We start from the raw sequence: 24,959 nt of genomic DNA on the forward strand, positions 1-24,959 counted from the left end.
CTGCACCTGGAACACGAGGCTGGGATGCTTCCTGTGCCTCCAGGAGAGCAGCACAGAGATGTGCCAACCGCCCCACAGCCACTGGGAACAACACTTTCCCTGTGTGTAGGGCAGCCCTGTGAGCAGTGCCATGTCTCCACGTCACTTCTGATCTATGCCTTTGGGTGGGAAGCAGGAGGAACACCAGCAGCTGCTCTCACTGCTTGGGTTTATTGGTCTGCACTATAGCTTTGAGTTGGGATGGGTCCCCACTTCACGATGTTAGCGCTCTGGATGTCCATCACCTTCCTGGTGTGATCGGTGTCGTGGTGAAAGAGGTACCCGCAGGTCGGTCTCTGGGCGGTGTAGAAAGGGCTGTACGAGTTGGAGCAGTGCCGTGTGTAGAAGAGGAACTTGAAGGAGTCGGGTTCCTGGCCCCCAGTGTGGGCAACAAAGGGGACGAAGCGGGAGGCCAAAGTCTGCTCCGCACAGTGCTGTGCTGGGGATCCCCGGCCCTTGGGGCTGGGCGGGGAGTGGGGAGCATCCTGCTTTGCTTTGCTCTCCCCCATTCCTTTTGCTCTCTTCCGGTCTCTGCTGTGACCTTCTGGTGTTTCAGTCACCTGCAGAAAGTTGGACAAATGCGCCGTCGGTGGACAAATGCACTGCAGCTGCCCCCGCGCTGCCATCACCCGGCAGTGATGATCATCCCAACATCCCCACGTGACCATTGCATACCAGTGGCCAAAAATCAGAATGAGATTTGGGCTCCTACCCCGCTGCTTGGGGAGCACTGCTTTTCCCTTTGGCGTTGTGCACAGCAGAGCCCTGGTCCCACATTAGGGCCTCGGTTATAACACCTATAAATAATAGCAATATGAACTCCTTCCACCACCATGTCAAGACTGCACCAAGCAGCAGCCGCGGCCGACGGGCTGTGCAGACAGCTTACCCCGGCCTCATGCATGAGGTGCAATGGAGCACAAGTCGCAGCAGCATGCAAGCACAGCCTGGAGGCACAGCCCTCAGCAGTGCCAAGGGGAAAACAGGGTTATTGAATCCGGTGAGGCCAGCCCGTCCCTGCCAGCAAGGTCAGAGCAGCAGAGATGTGCACAGCACCGGGAGCAGGGGCAGCACGAAGCACCCATCCCACCCATATGGATGAGAGAGCCCTTTGCAGGAGGACGTGGTGTGGGTGTGTGCCCAGCACAGCAGCCCTGCCTTGTGCCCCCCGGCTACCCCGAGGCTGAGCCTGACTGCAGGATGATTTTGCCATGGTTATTTAACCATGACTCAGTTATCTTGTTTTCATTGATGGCAGCTCTGTGCCGATGGAAACTGGCTCTTCCCCCAGCAATTATCCTATTTACTTCTGGGCATCCTAAATAAACTCCTCTCTGTCTGAATTTATTTTTAACCACGTAAAGAGGTTTCCCAGTTTCCGTGACGCCCTGGCTTACTTGGTGCTCTATTTTGGTTCTGCGTATCTGGCTCTGAACAGAGGCTGCTAAACCTATTACGAGGGGAACACCAGTGAGTCATTTATAGAAATCTCCCTCAGCTTCACAGGGAAATGATGAGATCCCCCAAGTTATCGCCTCTTTTTATCACTTATTTCCCAGATGCAGCCATCTGCCTGCTGCCTGGAAGTCCCCGTGGCCAGAGCTCAGCACGAGCAGCAGTTCAGCTGTCCCTCCTGCAAGGAAACAGCCTGGCTCCCAGCACTTCCCATGGGAGACAAAATATCGGGGCTTTGGGTCTTGAAGATGTAAGAACTTGACCAGCTGGTAAGAGCAAGACCACCTTGCACTGTGGTTTGTGGATCCCTGCTCCAAACGCTCTGAGGTTCGCTCAGCACCAATCACAGTCACACATATGCATGATTACAGCTCCTTGCCTTGTGTGCTTTGACAGATAACAGACAAGTATGCACACGACTGAGCTGCTGCAACTGCACCCACCCAGCAGGGAGGCATTAGCGTTATTAAGGCAGTGCATTTGGGGTGTGTGGGTAAGGCCTTGGCTGCTTTGAAAACCTAACTGCTAAGTCATGTAGATGCCTTTGAGATGTGCAAGGCTTGCACGCGCCCTGCGATAGGGCAGTGATGGGCAGGATTCTGGGCCGGGGAGTGCTGAGCTCTGGGCTTTGCTCATGCCATGGGTTCGCCTGCCCTGGGGCCTCCTCTTCACCCTGTGGGGCACTGAAAGATCCCTCGTGCCTGTGTGGGTGCACCTGCTTACGTGATCATGGAGGGGAAGCACCAGTTCCACGTCCACGCACTATTTATGGCACTGGCAGGGATTAAGAGTCCTGTGCAATCCTATTTTGTTCAGCCATGCATTTAGAGACCTCTAATCCCTCCCACATTGCCTGTTGACTCCCAGAGAAGATCCCCACAGGTGGGGTCACAGGGGCAAGGCTGAGTTACCAGAGTATTCCTGCGGGGCTGCCCTCCCAGCAGCAGCAACCCTACCCCGGGATGTTGTCACTCCCTGCACAGGGACTGACACACATGCAGTGGGGCAGGGATGCTGCGGCTCCCCGGCACCACCAGGTCCTGTTAGCAGAGCTCTCCCAACACCAGGGCTGCTGGGGCCATTGTGGTGTCACCAGGGTGGTGGCCCCAAGGCAAAGGGGTTCAGCCAGGGCTGCTTGTGCAGCTGCTTTGCCACCACCACCAGGCCATGGCCCCAGCAGCACAGACCCACTATTCCTTTTGGCACGAGCTGCTTCGTTGCATGGCTTTCTCCTGCCAGCTCCTAAAGGGTCTGGCAGGGGAACCTCACTGCACAAGCACTTCTCACCAGAGAGATCTGCATCTGCAGGGCGCAGCTCCCTGCACTGATGCAAAGGCAGATTGTTCTGGGCTGTTCACCTGTGCTGGGATCAAAGCGAGCCTCACACAGCAGTGTTCCATCACGGCAGTGCTCACAGGGCTATCTCTGTGCCACGGAGCCAGCTGGCAGCCCTCCCAGCCTTCCCAGCTCCTCCCTGCCAATCGCCCAGCCCAGCAGCCCACCTGCCCCACCAGCAGCATCAGCCTCCCTTAAAATACAGCTGTCACCAACGTTCTCTATCTACATCATCTGAGCCTGCTCTGTGCAGCAGCCTGCACCACACCTAGCGTGCTTTTGTTTCGCTCTTGCCATCAAGGTATTCTCGTCACCCCCATCTGTAGGGTGCAGGAACACCCAGTGATGGTGGAATGGGGCTGAGTCATCCCTCCCTGTCACTGCACAGCACCGCTGCAGCCTCGCAGCCCCTCTGACGTCTCTGTGGTGCAACAGCATTTTGTGAAGCAGCTCTGTGCAAGAGCTCAGGCTTCCTCATCCCATGGCATGTTATTGGCTTCTCTCCTCAGAACAGTTCCTCTACTCCTTACCCTTTCTCGTGACTTCCTTTGCCTTTCTGCGTGCCCCGCTCCATTTGTTCAGCCAAAGGCTGTGCCTATCAGCCCAGCACGTACACCTGGCATATCTCGCAGAGATATTGCGTCCTTTGCACATAACACACAATGCTTTTGTCTCACCCATCAGACGGTGAAATAAAACTATCTGGCTCCTTCCTCGCGTTTGATTTCTGCTTCCCAGAGGTGCCCCAGGAGATGCACTCAGACAGATGTTTGCAGGATCGCTTCCGTTCCACCTCCCCATAAGCAGCACTTAAGGTAACAGTCCCCAGGGCTGAGCCCCACTAATTACAGGGCAGGTCAGGCCCGGAGCCGCCCCGGCAGCATCAGCCTGCAGGATGGGTGTCGGTGCGTCCAGCTGCATCCTGGAAAGGCTCTGAAGCATTACAGCCTGTAACAGCCCCAGAGCCCGCATGGTCGGCCTCTCAGCTCCCATCCCCTTTTGCATTTGCCACTTCTGTGGGCTCTCTTTGTCTCGGTGTTCCCTGGCCTTGCACGACGCGGTTGGATTTCCCTTCTACCATATCACAGCAGTGCTCGTTTTTCACTGTTCCCACATGCTCTGTGCTCTGTATAAAGAAAACACTGTAGAAAGTGGGGTTTCAGAAGGTGGTTAAATAGGTGAGAGTTATCACTGGGAAAGAAATCTGCATCATTTCGACTGCCAAAACGGCATGGAAGCAGAAATGCAAGACAGGAGGACCTCACTCTGCAGCTGTGTTCAGAGTTAATGTTCTGACGCCTATTTGGGGTTTAAAGTTCTCCTGTAGCCCCATCACTTATTAATAACCAGGGTTACTCATTAACCCTTAACTCTTCTTTGTGTGACAGGGAATTGATGGCAGTGTGGGACGCTTCAGAGAAATGATCCGAGGTCGATTCCCGCTGCCTTTCAGTCGCTGTGTCTGAAATAGCCCACTGCCAGCAGTGCGGGCTGTGCGGGCAGCGCTGGTGCTTGCAGGGATCTGCGGGGGATCCGTACGTGTGAATGGGGCTTTGCTACGTGGTGGTGGAAAACCGACTCGGCAGCGGATGGGGCTCTGAGCACCGATAGAGCCGTGGGTGTCCCCGTGCGCTGCAGGGCAGTGGGAGCCGATGGCCTTTGAGGGTCCACTCCAACTCGATGCACTCTCTGGTCGTGGCAGCGCCGCCGGAGAGCAGTTCAGACAGACGACCGTCGGGCAAAAGCTTCGCCGCGCTGGGGACGAGTCGGGAAAGCTGTGCGTCCGCACCTGGGGCTGAGGGGGAGGCAAAGCGGGCGGCACGAAGGGCGGCAGGAGGAGCGGGGCCGGGCGGGCACCTGGCGGGGGCGGGGCCGGGCGGGGCCAGGTGTTCCGGCCGCTCCGCTCGCTCCCTGCCCGCTGCCTCCCGCGCCCAGCGGCCCGGTGCCGCCGGAGGTTCGGTGCCGGGAGCGGAGCGGAGCGGCCGAACCCCGCCATGAAGAAGCACCACTCCGTGCAGGGCACCTTCAGCCGCCTCTTCGGCAAGAAGCACGGCACCGCCGCCGCTTCGCTATTCGCCACCAACCCGCCCTGGATCTTCAGCCAGGAGGTGACCTCCGACAGCGCGGGCGGCACCGGTCAGTGCTGCCCATCCCGCGTGCTGCCGTCGGGAAAAGCGTGGGGAGGGGCGGCCCGGAGCGCTGCGGGGCGGGGGGAAGGGCTGCCCCGTTCCCACCTCATCCCCGCGATGCGGCCGTGCCGCTCTTTGCCCGGCTCTCCCGTCCCCCCTAAAGCTGTTTCTTGATGCGCAGTGAGCGCGGGGGGGGGGGGGGGGTTGTTTGCGTTCCGCTGTGGTTGTAATGGCCACGCCGTGCCCTGGGGGCTCAGGGAGGAGGGGGCCGGGCTGGCTGTAGTGCAGCCGGGGAGGCAGCGGCCGCCTCAGGATGGGGTTTGGCGGTGTGAGATCCCAACGGAACCTCCGGCGCTGCTCCCCGGCTGTTGGGCGAAGCGGTGCCGTCGCAGCGCGGTTCCGCCCCGAAGGCCGCTGGAGGAACACGGGTAGAACGAGATGGAGTTTCACGCAACTCTCAAACGCAGAGGGAAAATCGCTGCTTTCTGCCTGCTGCGAATGTGAGCGGGATTCGGGCCTCTCTCTGATGTGGCTTGAGTTAAAAGCAAACAAACAAAAAGCCGACAACAAACTCGCTGCCTGCTTGCTACCCAATGGGCTTCCATGGCTGCGGTGCAGTACAAAGGCATTCCTTGCAGGTGTAGGAGCTGCTGCGCAGAGTAAAAGCCAGAAGTCCTGGAGCTCGTGCATGAATGAAGGTGGTTGGGTTGAATCCTCCCTGCCATCCTCGTGGTGTTTGTGCCGTTGGTTCACTTACATGGCTCTGGTGTGACATGTGCATTGAGTGACGGTGCTCTGAGCAGTCTGTGCTCAGTGCATTGAGTGGGACGGCGCTCCCAGGCTTTCTTGGATCCCAAATGGTTTATTCTCACCCCATGAAGCCCCCCTGTGCGCTCAGTGCCTCTCAAGGGTTTGCTGCATCTTTGCGTGCCGTGGTTGCTGCCCAAAAGAGTCCCCTGCCCATAAGAATCCCCACCTTGGTACTTTCAGACAAAGTAAACAGAAGTTAGGCAACGTGGGAAGGGTGTAGGTCTGCCTGTCACTGACTCAGAGATTCCTGAATGTAGTGACTGCTGCCGCCTCCTCGCTGCGGTTCCCGGCCGTGCTGCGCCTGCTCCAGGTGATGCAACCAACCCCGGAGTAAGGAGGAGTTCCATTGCGTGCGCTGTAAATCGCTGATTTTTTGCTTCCCACAGCTGAGGGGACACAAATGACTTAAAAACAGACTGAATGCCACAGAGTGGCCAACACGCAGCCGGGGCCAGCTGCTCCCTGTGGCTCCGGAGCTTCCTCAAGCTCTCCTTCCAGGAAACAGCGCAGTCCTGCTGGTGACAGACCCGCAGCAGGCAGGTCCTGTTTATCTAGCAGAGAAAGCACAACTACAAGCACTTCATTTTACTTTAATTAAATGCATTCGGGTTAGAGATGCTTAGTAATCTAGGATCAAAGACCTTGTGATCTTTAATACGTTTTCTCACTGAGTTTAGTTACTCAATGTCTTAATAGGAAATTCTCTCATTATTTCAGGTCTCTGAACCGCTCTATCTCTGCTCCACAAAGCTGTCTGAATCAACATTCCCATGTTGTGTTGGTCTTGGCTCTTGCTGCTTGCTTGCTGAATGTGGGGTTACCCGAGGGGTTATGCAAAATTAGCAATAACAGTCATTACTTGCTGGCATCTCAGGGATGTCCATGAGGACAGAGGATGGTGGATACCCCTGGCTGTACGTTAGGGCAACCTATGATGGGAGAAAGGAGAAGCTTGCATGCCTGCTGGACCTGGTGCTACAGCTTGTGGTTATGCTGAATTCTTTCACCCTTCCTGAGTCGTGCCCAGCCCCCACTGTGGCCAATTCCTTCACTCCAGGTGAAGAAAGTGCTTTAGTTCTGTGGGATGCACTTAAGCATTTGCCCTCCCCTTATCCCACTGAACTCAGTGTAAACCTCAGCTTGCTTCTTGGCTGATCTCTGCCGGTCCCCAGAGAGCGGAGCTTCTTGCAGCCAATGAGGGGAAAGCCCACAGGCTTTCTGAAGTCCCTTTGAGGTGTTTGAGTTTGTTCAGCAGGAGAGGTTCCTGTTTAATGATTTCTATGATACTTTGCAGCGTAAGACTGCATTCCATCCATCCCAGCCCCAGCTGGACCTGCTCTGATTCATTTACTATTTTAGAGAAAAGCTGCCCTGCCTCCTGGTCTTGTCCATACGCATGCAATGCCTGATGTCTCCTTCCCACTCTACTTATCAAGCCTTAGCACCAAACGTGGTTGTGTGCTGTGGCAGCCCAGGATTGCTCAGAGACCCCACCAGGGGCTCCAGTTGCACAAGGAGTGGGTGGCAGTGTGGGGGACATGAGCTGTGCCAGGGGACGTGGTCAGTTGTGCAGGTGCCCTGCCTGGAGGTGGTGGAGCCGTGGAACCACAGCTCTCTGCTACCACTGAGCTTATGCAACCTTTGCTCTTCTGCTCCTCAGCCTTTAATTTCTGTATGGAACTTGACAGAAACTATTTCTGCACTTCACACTTCAGCATGGGAGCTTGAGCACTGCGCTTCCAAACTTCTCAAGGAGAAAATAAATCTCTTTGCTTTTCAGCGTCGGTGTTTTGGAGCGGAAGGATTGGTTTCTGCTTTATCCTCTTTGCTATCCAAATCTGTTGGGTGGGAGCACTCCTGCTGACCTTCTCTGGTCACGGCTGCTTTGCAGGCTCCCCCTCTTCCTTTTCAGACCCCTGTATTCAGTGGTGGTCTGCTTGGCTGGGAATTATTGGTGCATCTCCTTCCAGCCAAGGTGGGGTTTACACGCTTCAGAGCTTCTGCTTGTAAGTTCATGCTGTTAATCAGACACAGAGAATGCAATTAAAGTAATTTTATGAGCTTTATTCTCCGTCAGAAATAAACCGGCCCAAGAGGTGTGGCTGAAGGTAGAAGCACAGGGCTGGGAACCAGCAGGGCCTGAGAGCTTCTGCTCACAGTGCCAGGGCTCTGTGCTCATCGTGGCGTTTCATGGACAGTTTGGAGCCTCTCTTCATAAGGCTGGCTGGAAGCTCAGTGTTGCGGTGAGCAGTTTGTCCTCCAGGGCCAATTGTGAGAGACCAACTTCCAGCAACACGCAGAAGGATGCTCAGGGGATGCCATGTCACACCTCCAGCTGGATGAGTGGTCCCAGCACGTCCTGGTGGCAGTACACAGGAAGGGGACAGAAGGCACCTCCAGAGGAAATCCTATGTCTGTTGCTGTGCTGTCCCAGGGGGGTATCTTCCTTCCCCAAACCAAATCTGGGTGGGGAGTGAATTGGATGCTTGTACTGACATTTGGTCCTCTGAGGTAAATTTTGCTGAGTTGCTATTAGAAATGAGCCTGTTGGAGTGATGCTCTCCCACCTCCAGCACCTGGAGCCCAGACCTGCCTCCTCAGCTCTGATCCCCTACTCAGTGTGATGCTCCTTGCCCATTCCTGGGAGCTGATACAGCAAACCCTTCCCAGTGCTTTCTGAAGCAAAGTGCTGCCCGGCGCTGTTTTCCTGCTGCTCTGAATGCAGTGCTGCTGCTAACTGTCCTCTCTTCCTCTCAGGGGATGTGATTGAAGTGTATTATGGTGACAATCGCTTTGGGACGATGACCGACTCCGGAACCGCAACGCTGAAGCCTCGTCCCAGAGTGCGGCCACTGCTGACATTCCTGCCCCTGGTGAGTGTTGGCCAGCAGGGCTGGGGGCTGTTGCCCAGAACCAGCCGGGCTGGTTGCTTCCCTCACCCTCCTCCCGGGGGGGAGAAAAGAAATGAAAAGCCAAACCACTCCATAATGATGATGGATGCAAGGGATTAGGAGGTGATTCGAGTTCAAGGCTCATGTTGGGCATAGGCAAGATGCTTGGGTGAGAGATGTGAGCATTATCTGCCTTGTACTTTCATTTTTGTCAAAATTGCTGAGTGTGTAGATGAACAGATCTGGCTGGCGCTGCTCTTTGTGTAACCACTGCTGGCAGTCTCTGATCCGGCGTCATACTGGATAGAGCAGGAGGAAAGCTCTTGTTTCTGGCACAGGAGAGAGGAGGAGATGCAGCAGGTGCCTGCAGAGCCTGACGGGCTGCACCGACTCCAAATCTGTTTTGGTGGGAGACAAAGGAGTAGCATCTCCTGTGTCCCATAGCAAACACCAGACGTGGATGTCAAACGTCACAAGCTCAGCAAGCAGGGAGTGACCAGGGCTGCATTTTTTTTTTCTCTTTCTATAAAGAGTTTGGCTTCTGCAAAGGTTCTGTCACTGTAAAAGGCTGACATGAAGAGCAGCGTGTCCATGTCACAGCTAATCCCAAAGGTGACATCTTTGTGTTGCTAGATGAGTTTGTGGTGGGTGAAGTCACACTCCTGGTCAGAGCTCCTCCACCCAGCATGGCCTGAGGACAGGACAGTGGGTTTTGTTCACTACGTCTGAGCAGCTGTGGGCAGTTGTCACACCTGTGTTATCAGGACACTACCACAAAGCTTTGTGGCTGTTGGACAGTTATTTTTCCCAATCTCTGCATGTGGGATACAGCTCTGAGCAGAGCTACCGGTGCCCGAAGCAAGGAGTGGCAGCACACGTGGACCACAGCTGGGACACCGCTGCCTCCAAAAGCCATGGGTGCTCAGTGCTGGCTCTGGTGCTGCACTGCCACTTGTGCTGAGCAAGCTGTCCTCTCGTGTAATGCACCTTTCCAGTGGTCTTACCTCATGTAGATACAGGGAGGTGTGTGGTTGCTCAAAGGTAGTTTGGAGATGGTGGCAGCTAAATCTGAAGTGATACACACGGGTCACTGAACACACTTAGAAGCCCTTAATCTTGACAAGCACGTCCTGTCTGAGCAAGGGATGTTTTCCTTGTACACTCTCATCCTTCAGAGCAGTCATCACCTGCAGCAGAAGGGCTGGTCTGCTGTCACCTGAGTGCAATTTGTTCAGGGGTTGTACAAGTGTCACTGGGAGGACAACGAGGGGGGAGGCTATAGAGCAGCTTGAGAGCATAATTAGCAAGCTACAAAGGATTGTGCCCTCCCCAATACCTCCCAAAAGTCCACAGCAGGTGAAAGAAATCATGTGAGCTGAGTCAGTTAGGAGCTGAGCCTGAAAAACTCTGGTATCACAGAGCTCAGTGCATGACCATAACTGGCACCCTGTAGCACTTGCTGGGTTTTTGCATCTTCTCAGAGCTTTCAAACATCTTCCTAGTGGATGTGAAGGTCATACTGGAGTAAATGGCACAAAAGGAATAAATACTTGGGGCTGACACCCTGACAGTGTTTTCCTGTTGCCTTCAGGGACATAGGTGGTCTGGGGGGGGTTCCCCCAGAGTGATGGGTCCTTATCACTATGCTCCTCTTCTGAGAGTAATGTGTTTAACTGAAGAAATCAGCAGTAGGTGTAAGCTGTGTTTTTTTGAGGACCAGTCTGGGTTGATTATTTGCATTATTTTGATCAGGTTTGATGATGATTTGTCTTGGCACAGGTGCTTCTGCTGCCACACACATATTTGCGCTGGGCTGTTCTGCAGCCTTAACCCTTTCTTCCCACCCAACCCCTCTGCATTCCCCAGCCAACAGCATGCTGGGGAGCAGCTCCTGGGCAGCTGAGTCAGGCAATGCTCACACCCTGCCCTGCAGTGCCTGCTCCCTGCATGGCAGCGTTCCGCAGCCCTCCCTGCACACCAATGGGCACTGGCAGCTCTCCTTCCTCCTGGGAGGAGCAGGCAGGGCACAGCCATCTGTCTGTGCTGTGTCCCCTTCCCCTGCAGGTGAAGGCGAAGCTTTGGCACATGGGGGATGAAATTCCTTTGGTTAGCCACCAAATGTCCCAGGCTTTGCTTCAGAATAGAGTTTGGAGGTAGCTGTCCTTATATGGGGAAGTAGTTGGCTTCTTTAAGACTCTCAAAATGCAAGATAGCTATTTTGGTGCTTTTTTTTTAAAGAGTGGCCTTAAACTGAGCTCACTTAATGGGTGGGAAGCACGGGCTTCCATGGGAAATGCCCAGAGAGGTGGTGCCCTGTCCCTGCAGACACCCAAGGTCGGGGGACAGGGCTCTGAGCACCTGATGGATGTCCCTACTCAGTGGGACCAGATGGCCTATGGGGGTTCCTTCCATCTGAAACAGTTCTATGCTTCTAAATCCATGGGAAAGGCTGGGGGAGCTGAGGACCACAAGGACAAGCAAGCTCTCCCACTGGAGACAGAGGATATTTGGTTTTGTCTCAGCGCTGAAAAGGGATTCCTGGTTGTTACAGTGAAAGCTCACCCTAATAGGATCCTCAGCACACAAATCTGATTTCGAGCACCACAAACTGGAAATGCAGGTTCCTGGCGCACCACCCACGAGCGGGGCAGCCTGCTGTGAATCAGCAGCAGCTTCGGGCTGGTCACACCCCTAGCAAACACATGAGAGGGAAATAATCTTTCTGGTCATCTCTCGAGGCTGGCAGTGCACTGGAGATGCTTTCCATTTTAGAAGCCAGGTTGTGATGTGAGGATGGGTGGGTTTTCAGATGCTGAGCATCAGCGACTGCCACAGAAATTTTTAGTGTGAAACAGGCTTGCCCAGTTTTTAGGACCTGTTGAAGTAACATGTCCAAAATGTCTCATTTGTGATGTGTGGACTTTGTTTCCTCCAGTTTTGCATAATCTCTTCTGTCTGTTCCCTTTCTACCTACTGCTATCCAAATGTGTGATGCATACTTTGCTTTTAATTCAGATCAGATGAGTGCTCAGACGTTTTTGTTCTCCTGTAAATGAGCAGGAGCCCTCAGTGTGTCCTGGAGACTGGCAGCAATGAGTGTCCATGGAAAATGGGTACCATTGGCTCTTTCCTTTTGGCCTTTGGAATTTGGTTGCATTGGATGATTTTATTCTCTGGTCATGAAGTGTCTCTGTTACCCTTCATCTTCCTTCTGGCTTTCAGCTGAAGCTGAGGATCCTTCCTCTGCGTTGTACCTTTAGGAATGGTATGGAGCTCTTAGATGAGGTTGTAAAGCTCACCTGGTGTACTTTGCCACTAACAGAGATCTATCCTAATGCTTTAGCAAACCTTGGCTTCCCACCAGCCTGAACTTCTCTGATCAGTTGCTCAATGCCATGAGCTCTGCATTCCCATTTACTCTCCCTGGGCTTGCCTTTACCCAGCTCACTCCTTTGTGATTACAGAGGGTATTTATTTGGTCATCTGCAGGACAATAGACTGCAAGGGCAGTAGCCTTAGCCCATGTCTGGGGATGGAAAGGACACAGGGCCCTTCTGAAGGAGCTTGGGCTGCTGCTGAAGTCAGCTCTGCCCCAGCAGCTCGCATTCCCGATCTCCTTACACCCAGTGTGTAATGCTCACGTGCTGCCTGTGCCCTGCATGGGGCTGGCTGTAGGCACTGAGCTTAACCTTTGAGCAAACAGACTTTGGAATCCTATAGCAGTCTCCTGTGAAAACAGTGCTGGTACCAGTGAAAGGCAAAGGGCATTGGCTCAATCATTATCTAGACGCTGCACAGATGTGGTGCAGGCTGAAGAGTGTCTCCTTTGCAAATGGGGCTTCAAACAGCTGCAAGCAGCAGTGTAACAGGGCTGGCCTGGAAGGCAGAGCCCACATGGTGTGTCCCCAACTCCTGCCTGCAGGAGCTCCTGGTATGTCCTTGCTATGGCTTTTTCTCAGCACTGCTATCTGAAAGTCCAAAGCACTGTTTCAGTTACTTACGTCTGCGTGGCAGCCTGATTCAGCACCAGGTTGTGTTTCAGCCATGGGTGCGTTACTGTATATTTTATGAGCAACTGCAACCCCAGCCTTACAGTGAGTCACTGCAGGAAGGAGGAGAGCCTTTCTGATTTTGGCAGGCGTGAGGCAGGAGCCCTGGTCAGCACTCTGGGTGAGTCACTGTGCCGTGAATATCTCACAGTGGGTGGCTGTAATTATCCCAGCTGCCCTGGCTGTGGGCATCCTCACAGATGTGTAGGCTGCTAAATTGCACGCTCCTGCACCAGCTAAAAGTGCTGCTGATCTTCAGCATGAATGCTACGGGAGTGATTGAGAGTGAAACAAACCACACAGGCAGCAGTTTTCCCCAGCCTGTTCAGATATGTTGGTGCCAGAGTTTCCCAAAATCCTGGAAGCCTTTCTGCAGCTTCAGTGGCTGTGGCAGAGGCTGTCAGGGCTTGCTGCAGAGCAATGCCCACAAAACCAGTGAGAGCGATTAAATCGACTTGATAGGTGAATGGTGAGAAACTGCTGTGTGGAGAGCCTGTACACAGAGTGGCTACGTGACAAGGGCCACAATGGAATGCCACTCGTGAAACAATAAAAGAAAGTATGTAACTAGAGGCAAGGACGGCTACTCGGGTAGATGGAAAACAGGATGCATATCTACAGCAATGAAGAAACAGTAACAGCAAGGCTAACCACGAAGGTCAAGATGAAGTAATGCATAATCCGCCAATCCTGAGCTATGCTTTTGCAATATGTATAAGCTCATTACCTACTGTATAAATACAATACCAATGTGCCTAATAAACGAGACCTGTTGATCATGATAGCTTGAGACTCGTCTCCCGCGGTCTTTTCCGACAAATGGTGACCCCGACGTGATACAGACCGGGGAACTTTGGCTGCCACGAACGGAGACTGCGTTGGGTTCGGGTCCCGCAGCTAGACGGACGGCGAAAGAGTGAAATATTGGACTCCGCGCCTTGGGCGACCACAGCGGTGGGCTCAACCGATACGTGCTGCCGAAGCTTGGGGGGCTGCAACAGCGCTGACGTAGGTAAGGATGGACAGGCAAGCAGCATATGATTTATTCTCTGCCTTTCTGAGAAAGAGGCAATTCCGGGGGGTAGACTTAGAGAAGGAGCTCCCTGCCCTGCTGAGTCATGCAGTATCACACGGGTTTTTCGCTAACCCTCACTTAGTACACACGCTAGATGAGTGGCGACGGTATGGGGATAAGCTTTGGGAGTTGGTGTTGGAAGATGACAAGGTAGCAAAAAGGATGAGTAAGTTGTGGAAGGCAGTGCATAACGAGTTGTTGATGGGTCAGGCGGAGAAGAGGGCTGCGCAGGGAGCGCAGGCAGCTCAAGAAAAGAACAAAGATTATGGGTTGATCTGGGATAACACTCCCAACCCCCCCTCCTTTCGCATGGTTATGCTGCCCGCTGCTCCCCCCGCATCCGCAAATGGAGTGCAGGCTCAGTCAACCGCAGAGCCTGTGGAGGCACCCCCGCGTCGGGTTTTAGGGCCATCAGCATTAGATGGTTCCGGGTCGGTTCCCGGTGCCGAGTCTGACCTTGCGGAGGCTATAGCCAGGTAGAGACGGGAGTTGTGGACCACGTTAGCAAAACATGGGATGGAGGACGGAGATAATGAGCTTGTGCAGGCAGTGACTGAAAATCTTGCGTTCCCAGTTGTCTACACTCCCACGCAGCAGGGCGGGTTACAAGCAGAAATTCGAACTTTAGATTGGAAAATGCTGTCCCAACTACGGGCTACAGTGGGGACATATGGGGTAACCAGTGAGCCGGCTAGACAGATGATGGAATATTTATTCAGTGCGCACATACTACTCCCGGCCGATATTAGAGGCATAGCTAGGTTAATTTACACCCCCCATCAACTAATATTGTTTAACGCACACTGGCAGCAGGAAGCTGCAATATCGGCAGCAGTGCAGAGGGGTCCGGGAGACCCTCTGGCAGGCATAACAATAGAACAGTTGATGGGTCTCGGGGCATGGACTCGGATAGAGGCACAGGCAATTTCGGGACCTGATGTTTCCCGAGAAATAATGGCTGTAGCCAGACGGGCTATGGACAAGATAAAGGCTCCTGGAGGTACACCTATTTACATGGGGATACGACAGGGGCGGGAAGAGCCGTTGGGTGATTTTGTGGATAAGGTTATGGATGCGATTAAAAAGGCTAGCGTACCAGAGTACATGCAGGGGGCATTGCTTAAGCAGTGTGTGCTTCAGAATGGGAACTCGAATACTCGGTCCCTTGTCAATACCCTGCCTGGGGATTGGTCGATCCCAGAGCTACTGGAAAAGGCCGCTACGGTCCCCTCGGGGACCCAGGCTTTCCTAGTGAATGCCCTGCAGAAGATTGGGGATGGGTTACGGGAGCAGGCCAGAGCATTGCAGGAACAATCAAGGTCAGCTCAGACCCAGGTGTTAGCAGCCCTTGCGCCCCTCCAAGCTACCGTCTCCACGGGCCCCCACCCGCGCGGCAACCCCTGCATGAAGTGCTTTCGCTGTGGGAATGTCGGACACATCCGCCGTGAATGCCAAGCAGATGGGGTCTGGTGCGGCAAGTGTCAATCGAACACCCACAATGCCAACGCCTGCTGCCGAAAGTCGGGAAACGCGAGGAGCAGCGCGAACAGCAGCCGCGCCCGGACACAAGTAGCAGCTGCAACATCGAACGCCCCCGGCAGCAACAACCCCAGCCTGCCACAAGCGGGAGCCTCGGCTTGGACGTAGCAGCCTCAATAGACATTACCATCTTATCTAATCAACCCCACCTAATTGCTACCGGACTGTTTGGCCCTGTTATGATAAATGGACAAGCGGTGGGAGGGCTGCTGCTCGGAAGATCATCAGCCAGCATGTTAGGACTATTTGTCTTGCCTGGGGTCATAGATGCGGACTACCAAGGAGAAATTATGGTTATGGTGCATACCCCTTACCCGCCAATAAGGATTAACAAGGGGCAACGGATAGCTCAGCTAGTTCCGCTGCCGCAACTAACGAAAGGGATGATACCCCTAAAGCAGGAACCGAGAGAGCAAAAAGGATTCGGTTCGACTGGCGGACTAACTCTGCTCACTATTGACCTGTCAGATCGCCCAAAGAAACCATGCACATTGTACTACCGAAATCAGAGCATTATTCTGACAGGATTATTGGACACGGGCGCAGATACATCGATCATTACCCCAGGAGAATGGCCGTCGGAATGGCCACTTCAATCGTCCACTACTACAGTGACCGGGGTTGGAGGAGTGACGTTAGCAAGCCGGACTCCCATGCTCGCTGTAGAAATAGACGGCCGAAGAGCCACAGCTGTGTTTTCACTAGCCCTGCTTCCGCCCACAGTATCCTGCCTTATCGGTAGAGACGTGTTGGCTCAATTAGGCCTTGTCCTTACCAATGAACACCCTTTAGGATAACGGCCATTGCTTGGACTTTCCCGCTGCCACTTACATGGACTACGAACAACCCGGTTGTGGTTAAGCAACTGGCCACATTACGTGCCTTGACTAGTCAGCTGCGAGAGGAGCGGGACCTCGGTTTTGATGCATGGCTCAAAGGGTTGGGCCTTGGGCCCTGGCTGCGAAACCTCATCGAGTACGCCTCAATAATCATTAGCATTGTTTTGTTAGCATTGCTTCTGCTACCCTGTATTCTTCAATGTCTGCAGGGAATGATTGCCAGACTGATCTCCAGTAGCTTTGCCGGTTTTGTTGCCCAGAAAGAAAACGGGGGAAGTGTGGAGAGCCTGTACACAGAGTGGCTACGTGACAAGGGCCACAATGGAATGCCACTCGTGAAACAATAAAAGAAAGTATGTAACTAGAGGCAAGGACGGCTACTCGGGTAGATGGAAAACAGGATGCATATCTACAGCAATGAAGAAACAGTAACAGCAAGGCTAACCACGAAGGTCAAGATGAAGTAATGCATAATCCGCCAATCCTGAGCTATGCTTTTGCAATATGTATAAGCTCATTACCTACTGTATAAATACAATACCAATGTGCCTAATAAACGAGACCTGTTGATCATGATAGCTTGAGACTCGTCTCCCGCGGTCTTTTCCGACACTGCTGCTGATGTCAAGTTGTGGAGCCCTAAGCTTGGGTGTGAAACGACCATGCTCCTTTCAGCCTGTCTGCACCTGACTAGCAAGGAGAGTTTTGTCCTGTGGCTTATGCAACCTCAACCGCTTCCTGTGTCCACTTAAACAGCATCAACAGCAGCTGCTGCAGTACCTCCATGGCTAGGAAATGGCACTGGATCCCATCATGTTTCTGTTTGCTTAGACTACCAGCCATACAGCCTACTGCCTGCTTGTCAACCCTTTATTCTAAATCCCTGGGCATAAAACTGCTCTGTTTTCTCAACAGAACGCCCAGGAATCCCATGGGGTGGCTGTGCCAACACCGTCAGTGCCGGAAGACTTTGAGGAAAAAGCAGCTCTTGGTAAGGGATCTTTCCAGAGTCCTTCAGTGCAATGTGTTTAGCAGTCCCTTGGGCTTGAGGGATCCTTTGAAGGAAGTGTGCACGTGCCATGCTGTGGAGCAGGCAGCCTGATCCTGAGATTTTAATGCTAAAATCAGACCTGCTATTAATAACTTTTTGAGGTCACTGAAAATGAATTTGTTTCTAAAACTTGAGGTGTAGTAGCTGTTAGAGTTAAGCAAGCTTTAGACAGCTGCTGAGCAAAATAAACCAGCTTCCTAGGAGGGCAGCAGGCCAGAGGAAGTTCTGGTCTTTGCGGTGCTGGTGGAGGTGCTCATGCTGCCCTTCTCTTGCTGTTCCTTGCAGGCCCTGGCTCCCAGATGAACGGGAACTACCGAATGTACAGCTCGGTGGGGGACCTGCGTCCACAGGCTCTGGAGAGGGAAGATGAGGATGAGGACATCCCTCCGCCACCATCAGTGCCCCCACCACCCCCTCCAACAGCACGGGCTCTCACACCACCACCTCTGGCCCCACCAGCCCCTCCGCCACCCGAAGCGCTACCACCGCTGCCACCACCTGAGGCAGTGCCACCACCCCCTGCCGTGGCACCTCCACCACCCCCAGAGTCCACCCTGCCTTCCCCCACCACGCCAGCACCTCCGGACTTCATCCCGCCGGCCCCACCGCTCAGCAAGGCCCCTGTGCCCTTCAGCAATGGCATCTCCAAGTGGAAGTCTGAGACAGTGCTGAATACGAGGCAGGTGGATGATGAGGGGCCGCTCTGTCCTGCTGAGACCAAGGTGCCGGCTGCCCCCAGTGCAGAGGAGAGCCCGCAGCCCCCTAAGCAGTGCCCCGAGCCCCACCTCACATTCCCCAGGTCCTTCAAGGTGCCCCCACCGGCCCCAGCCCGGTCCTCCTCCATCCCCATGCAGGAGAGCCAGCCCTCCCGTGCCGAGCCCTTCACCCGGCAGCCCCATGCACGGCCTCCCCTCCCGCCCTGCTTCACCATCAGACCCGCAGCCAAAGCTCATGCAGGAGAAGCCAAGGAAAGAAATCCACCGCTGAGACAGCCCTTCACCAAGGCAGCCCCTCCGCCGCTGAGCCCCAAGCCGGGGGCTGTGCTCAGCAGCCGGTCCTCAGTGCCCAGCTCAGAGCCAAAGAACCTCCAGCCAAAAACAGACACCAGAGACTCTCCTCCAAAATCTGAAGTTATCACTGCAAATGACCTGGAGCTGCCCCCTCCGGACTACCCGCCTTGTGAGGACAGTTGGAAGGATCCCAGCAGCCTGAGCCAGCTGCAGCATGAGCTGTCGGCCCTGCTGCGCTCCCCCAGGAGGGATGAGAGGCAGAAGGAGGGGCCTGCAGCCCCCCAGCTCGCAAATGGCAGCACCAACCATGCTGGTAGCCATGGGCCTGATGGAGCCAGGCTTGTTGGAAAAGCTTTGTCATCACCTACAGGAGAGGAGAGTGAGAGAAGAGAGGGGCCTGGGAGCAGCCCCAGTACCATGGGGGGACACCCCAGTGCAGCACAACCAGCTGTGGAGAGCAGCCCTGCTGTACAGCCCCACAGCGTGAAGAAGATCAGGAGTGAGCTGGAGGCCGTGTTCTCCCTGAAGAAGGAGAGGAAGCCAGCACTGGGGCTTGGTGGTGAGAAGCAGGGCCCTGAGGATGGTGGCAGTGCCTCACGTTCGGGGTTGAGCCCCCCTGAGCCGGGGGGCGAGACTGTGCTGCCAAAACCAGCCCCGAGCTCACTGCCAGCCCCAGCGGCTGCTGCGGTTGTGGAGAAGACAACAGAGCAGGAGGAGCATCCTGCTCCCGTCATCCCTGCTGCTAACAAGGCCATGGAGAGCTCAACCCCTGCCCCAAGCTCCGCTGACAGCAGTGTGAGCCCCCCCGGCCCACCTCAGAGAGCAGTGGAGGAGCCGCCAGCTCCCCCTGTCCCATCATCCCCCATTTCCCCAGCACCACAACCCAGTGCTGACATCTTCCAGTACAAAGTGCACCGGGCCGGGGCTGGTGAAGCTGAGCCTGCCTGCCCCCCGAGCTCGGCCAGCAGCCCCCCAGGAGTCCAGGGCACAGGGCAGGAGGAGGTGCTGATCCACCCGGTGACAGGAGAGCGGGTAGAGCGGGGCTCTCCCATGGCGCTGCTGCTGGCAGCCCGGCAGCGGGCACAGCGGGGCCGCCCGGGCAGCGAGGCAGGGGGTCCGCCAAGAGCCAGGCCACACACCAAACTTGGCAGCACTGCATCGGAAACCACCTCCAGCACCAGCTTCTACCGCCACGAATCCAAGCCTTACTCCTTCACCGTGGTGCCCCGGCCCTCGGCAGCACACAGCAAGCCGCCATCCTTCTCCAGTTCCTCGGAGCAGGGCCGGGCAGTGGGCGAGGGGCAGCAACCCGGGCAGCAGCGGGCTGCGGCCTCCAGGCTGCTGCGGGGCCTGTTGGAGCAGGGGCAGCCGAAGCACCCCGACCCTCCCCGCCACACCGTGTCTGGAGAGGAGGAGAATGGGGAGGCGGCGCTGGACTACACCATCATCCCCCCGCCCCCCGAGTTCAGCAATGAGGCGGATGAACCTGATGGCATCCCGCAGAGCCGTGAAGAGAACCACAAGTGCCCCAGCTTCCCTGACTGCAGCCGGGGCTCCGACACACCACGGTACTTCAGGTGGCCTGGTTACGGCCGAGGTTATGGCTATGGGAGCAGCCAGGAACCCTCAGAGCACAGCAGGAGGAATGGCGACCTGGCACCCCCGTGCCCAGATTACAGCAGCTCCGCCGGTTACCTCAGCCGAGGGCCAAGCAGCCGCCCGCTGATCAAAAAGCGGCTCTACGTCTCCGAGCCTGAACACTCCTACCCCAGAGCAGCTGCCCGGGGCACAGTGCTCCCATCCTATGGCTCTGGGGCGTACAACTCCTCAGCTGGGGATGGGGCCCGCCGCCTCGGCTCTGCCCACTGGAACGGCCCCGGTAGCACGCAGAGCAGGCGCACCTCCATCGATTCAGCTGGGAAAGCTGGGCCGTACGGCGGGGCTGACACCAAGTACAAGGGGCAGAATGGGGACTTCTTAGTAGCTGGCAGGTATGTGCCTCCGTAACTGACCTCTGGTCATTAGTACAGTCCTGGGCTGAGAAATCAGTGGGAAAGCAACACCTTGGGTCATCCGCCACAAATGGCAGAGATAAGGGCTTTACAGTGGCTCTTGTTCCACCAGCTCTGCGGTGGGGATGTAAGGGCAGCCCAGAGGCCATACTGATGACCACACTTATCTCTGCAGCTGTGGGTGGAGGGACATCTTGCAGGGAAAAGAGGAAAGCTTCTATTACGCTTGTCTTGCTTCAATAGAAAAGCATGGCTATTTTGAATGCAGACAAATGGTTTATTTGGCTTTTGATGACTTTCCCCACTGCTCTCCTTCCAGACCTGCCCACGGCAGCTCGCAGTATGGTGGACCCACCAACACCTTCACAGTCAGACCCGGGGCACGGCAGCCCATCTCCTACACCTACCAGAGTGGGCACCGATAGGCTCATCCATAGGGCTGCTCCACTGCCTTCATCCTTCTGCTGGGAAGAGACAACAAGGTGCGTGGTTGGGGGGAAGCCTTCTCCACCTGGCCAGCAAACACTGCTCAACACTGCTGAGGATGAGTGTGGAGAGCAAACCTGGGACTTGGACTCTTCAAAAAAGACTGTCATGGAGCATAGTTACTGCAGACCGGCTACTGTTATGTGAGCAACGATGTTTTTCTTTCTCTTCTTCCTTCTTTCCCAGTATTATTTTCAAATTTGCAGCCTGATAGGTCTTCTAAAATATAAAAGACCCTTAGTTTAATGATCACTGTTACTGGAGAGATTGGTTGTTTGTTTGTGTGTTTAATTGTGCTTGGGTGTGGGGAGAAGCCAAAGCTGGAGATGTGTGTAATGGAAGCAAGCCAGTATGTATCTGAATTTAGGGGAATTAAGAATGTGAGGTCAGTTGGATAGAAATAGTTTGGGATGCTTGCATCACCGCCCCCTCAGCCTTGAATGAACCCATAACGCTGATGCCTTAAGCCAGCTCATGCTCTCAGTGCCCATCCCCAGGGCTGGGGGCAGCTGCTCTGCGAGCACAGCCTTTGCTTTCCCACTCCTTTTGGTGCCTGCACGTTTGTGTTGCTGGTTCTTTGTGACGGGAGGGTGGGTGGCCGTGAAGCATGTTGGCAACACAAGATCTTTGATCTAGGGGATAGATAAGCTCAGTTTTGGTGTAACTGTAAAGTTTTTGACACTCCGGGGTGTGACGTACCTGAGGGACCCATCTCCAGCTGTTTCCATCAGCACATCGTGGACACTTGGGTGCAGATCTGCCTGAAGGAGCCAGTGCTGTGCGATGGGAGAGGAGAGTGGTCTGAAAGAGGGTATTTCACACTGCGGTCAGCTGTAGTAGGAGTGTATTACTCTGAGGTTTTGAATAGTTAACTTCCTGAAGTTAGAAGCAAATCTTCCTCCCAGGTAAACTTGCTGCAAATCACTGTAAGATAGGTGTAAAAACTTGTAGAGAGTATTTTCTAATCGCTGACAAACTAAAAGCACTTTGAGACACGAGTCTACCTTTATTGAAAGCACTTTCTGTTCTCAATGTCATACAGTATCATTAGTTCCATTCAAGTTTCTTCTGCTTTGTGTTGCGAGTAGATTTTGCTCTACAATTAGACTCAAAACTCGGTGATAAGTTTTCCCCTCACAGTGCAGATTTCAGAAGTTATCTTTATTAATGTCACGCTGTTGACATTCTGTTTTACATTATTTCCAGCTCTACCTAATAATTTAACAGCTGTTTCGAATGCTGCAGAGGCTTCAAAGTATTCTGAACTTTACTTTGCTGTGAATAAAATGAGAACGCAAATACCATAATCAGCCTAATAGCTAATTCATAGGATGTTTTTATGCCAGTAACTCACAGTGACTTGGAACGCTTCCAGCTGTGCTCACTCCAGCTGGTATTGAAACAGCACATTTTAAATGGCTGGCTCTTGGTTTATGGAGGAGAGTAACTATGGAGGAACTAGGCAGTAACTCCCTGGGCTCATATACCGTGTGTGTGTACAACAGCCATTTGCCAATCTCCACCCCCAGTGAGGAAGTTCCCCGTGTGAGGAGCATCCTGAGAACACTTACTGATCTCTGGGAGTGAAGCTGTGATCCTGTCTGCGTAGCTCCGGGGTTGTGTTTCACACATTCAGGGTGGGATTTCACCACTTTCCCCTAAAACAAAGAAGCTTCGCTGATAATGTTGCGACCTGATCGTTTTGCTTCCTGGTGCAGATTTTTGCATAATGATTTAAACTGCAAATGAATTCCTAAAATTACTTTAAAGACTTGCTGGGAGACTTCAGACTTGGAGATGAATCCTTTAACATGTATGCAATTTCTGGATTGTCTTCCTCTTACGAATTCTGCTCAATCTCAACAAATATCCCCAACAAAAGTTTCATATTTTTTTTTCCAGAGCAAAATGTGAAAGTCCAACATTGGCACTTGCTTTGAATTCCATGTTTACTATTTCATTCAGACATGCAATTCACAAGTTGCTATAATACGGTGCTGCGTAGCATGGAGCATCTTGTTCCTGGCAGGTGGACGTTGCTTTAAATTAAATAGCAGAAGCATGAGAATGTAAGTCAGGTTTGTGTAACAGCCGTTTATTTACTCAAAGAACGCCCATTCTGGGAATGCATATGGACTGAGCTGTAATGAAACCGGGTAGGACTTCCCAGTAAAACTGGTTAACGTGAATGTTTGAAGCATTGAAATGATTCTGTTCTTTAGACACTGTGGGCTGTCCCTGCTGCTTTAGGAAAATAGTAGGATTTCAGTACGGCCAAGGCCATAGGGAACTGTTTGCATTCCGAAGAAATCGCTGTCAGAGCTGTTGCAGTTCAGTGCAATGAGCAGTGAGGACCCTTCTCAGCTGCTGGGAGCTCCCTGTTGGCCTGGTGATCTGTCAGCACAGCACACACATCGCTTTCCTCTGATTCCTGTTTCTCTTTCTTCTCCCCCAGCTGCTTTACTACATAAACTTAGTGATAGAGGAGGGAAGCGGAGGGGTAGTAACAGAGCCAAGTGACCTTATAGTGCTGGAAGCCATCCTGAAAGCTGACAGTGGAATTCTTAATGCCTCAGTCTTCTCTTGCCAGTGTGGTCATTCAAGTCTTGATACAACTTAAATGAGCCACCGCCACCTCCTCTAAAGCACCTGCTAATGTAGTAGAACTGATAGCTCTACTTGTAAAGTGTTTGAACAAAGTCTCTTATTTATGAGTGCCACTGAACACCAACCTTCTTGCATTAAATGTGTCTGGATGTATTGTTTTATGACGCGTGGTGTGACTTTTCTTTTTAGTCTTATCTAGCCTTATCTGCTGAACTTCACCTTTCCCAGGGGTTGGGCCAGCTTCTGCTTAGGGCTCAGTATCAACAACTGCTGTGACAATGTCAGTGATAACAGAAGCACGAGCGGGCAGCTCTCCTCACTGCCCATTGCTGCAGAACCACCCCGTGCCCTGCAGGGTAGGCAGCCTGATGGAGCAGCTTTACAGTTCAGCCTGGGTTTCTATAAATAGCGTTCTTGGTTTGGAGCTTTTCATTAGGAATGAAACTTGCATAGTGATTTGCAAGTCCTAACTAGAATGCTGTGCTTAAAATTGAAAATGCAGGATGAGCAATGCAAGCACCAACATAAAAGGCAGCTTGTTTCCAGAGTGGCTTACTCTCTCCACTCCTCCAAATTATACTTATTTGCATTCTCATCTCTTTAATCCTGGCTACAAAACAAGGTTCTTCATTAGGGAAGCGTGCAATGTGTCTTGAAGGTTTTTTTTTTTCTAGCCACATTATATTACAGCAGTGTCCCCAAGCCTGAGCAGGGTGTGAACAGCTTGGACAGCATCAGCACACCACAAAACCCAGAGAATCCTCCACTTCCTTTGCAGATAGCTTCTGAGTCAGTGGGCATTGGTGTGTGGTGTCAGTGTTCGTGCAGTGCTGCCTGTGTGCTGGCATGGCACTGCTTCTTGTGGCCTTGCTGGCTCCCAGTGCTTATAGCCTTGATAAGCTAACACGCTAGCAACTGCTGAATACACCGATGCTCTTCTGTGCTTATTTTGTGATGGTAGGGGGAAAAAACAAGTGGTAAGAGGGGTAGATGATCTTTAATGTGTGCAAACCTCTGGCTGCTGTCATGCTGCTGCCCTCCTGCGGCAGAACACAGAGCTTTACCCAAAGGTTTGCAGGATGCTGAAGCCTGGCATATGCTACCATGCTAAGCCTTTAATCAACTGTACAAGAATAGGGATAATGTATCAACAATGACCTTTTCTCCACACGGTCCTCATCTTCCACCACTATGCTGCTTTTTGCCCTGGACTGCAGAACACTGCAGTGCAGTGATTTGAGGAACTGATGTGGTTTAAAACTTCCTATTTGAAACTTGTCCCTGCTTGCACTGCATGCGGTAAACGTTTATTTAAGCAAGGTTGTAACTCCAGGGACTGAAATCACAACTTCAGCAGTCCATGATCTCAGCTGGCTCTTAGTATTGCAGAGGTAGCCCAGTGGAACTTAAGAGCCAGTTGTGTAAATGGAAACTATGATTTATTTAAAAACAGTCTTCCATCATTTCCAAAGACATCTTTTTTCACAAGCAGCAGTTTGTAATACACCACCTTTGTCCTTAACTCTTTGAAGGGGTGGTTTTAAGGAAACTTGTTCTTTGTAATTGTTTGCCTTTCCACTACAATGCTCTAGCTGGGGAATTTTGCTCTGAAAACAACTATGAGATTGTAGT

The 24,959-nt window shown here is 53.2% G+C and overlaps 3 protein-coding genes across 13 annotated transcripts; 2 read left to right on the top strand and 1 right to left on the bottom strand.

Annotated features, from left to right (window-relative positions):
* Positions 1 to 191: 191 nt before the first annotated feature.
* GUCA1ANB (GUCA1A neighbor) lies at positions 192 to 4,626 on the bottom strand. 10 transcript variants are annotated; one of them, XM_040653000.2, is made up of 4 exons: positions 2,406 to 2,564; positions 929 to 1,000; positions 752 to 836; positions 192 to 599 (listed from the first exon to the last, which is right to left on the bottom strand). In XM_040653000.2, the coding sequence occupies exons 2-4, from the start codon at positions 973 to 975 to the stop codon at positions 210 to 212; spliced, it is 522 nt and encodes a 173-aa protein (XP_040508934.1). In that variant the 5' UTR covers positions 976 to 1,000; positions 2,406 to 2,564; the 3' UTR covers positions 192 to 209. The 10 variants fall into 10 exon arrangements, with proteins under 10 accessions (XP_040508934.1, XP_040508937.1, XP_040508940.1 ...); XM_040653003.2 differs by having other exon boundaries at positions 715 to 836; XM_040653006.2 differs by lacking the exon at positions 929 to 1,000.
* On the top strand, positions 4,209 to 23,488 carry C6orf132 (chromosome 6 open reading frame 132). Of its 2 annotated transcripts, none has more exons than XM_040652993.2 (5): positions 4,209 to 4,606; positions 8,526 to 8,641; positions 17,077 to 17,152; positions 17,498 to 20,213; positions 20,554 to 23,488. In XM_040652993.2, exons 1-5 carry the CDS (start codon positions 4,510 to 4,512, stop codon positions 20,657 to 20,659), a joined length of 3,111 nt encoding a protein of 1,036 aa, XP_040508927.1. In that variant the 5' UTR covers positions 4,209 to 4,509; the 3' UTR covers positions 20,660 to 23,488. The 2 variants fall into 2 exon arrangements, with proteins under 2 accessions (XP_040508927.1, XP_004935048.2); XM_004934991.5 differs by lacking the exon at positions 4,209 to 4,606 and adding an exon at positions 4,743 to 4,965.
* On the top strand, positions 13,473 to 17,136 carry LOC107049264 (endogenous retrovirus group K member 8 Gag polyprotein-like). The gene has a single exon (XM_040652994.2). The coding sequence runs from the start codon at positions 14,300 to 14,302 to the stop codon at positions 15,428 to 15,430; it is 1,131 nt and encodes a 376-aa protein (XP_040508928.1). The 5' UTR covers positions 13,473 to 14,299; the 3' UTR covers positions 15,431 to 17,136.
* Positions 23,489 to 24,959: the final 1,471 nt, after the last annotated feature.

The sequence above is a fragment of the Gallus gallus genome, chromosome 26, assembly GCF_016699485.2.
Source record: "Gallus gallus isolate bGalGal1 chromosome 26, bGalGal1.mat.broiler.GRCg7b, whole genome shotgun sequence".
NCBI classification, from domain to species: domain Eukaryota; kingdom Metazoa; phylum Chordata; class Aves; order Galliformes; family Phasianidae; genus Gallus; species Gallus gallus.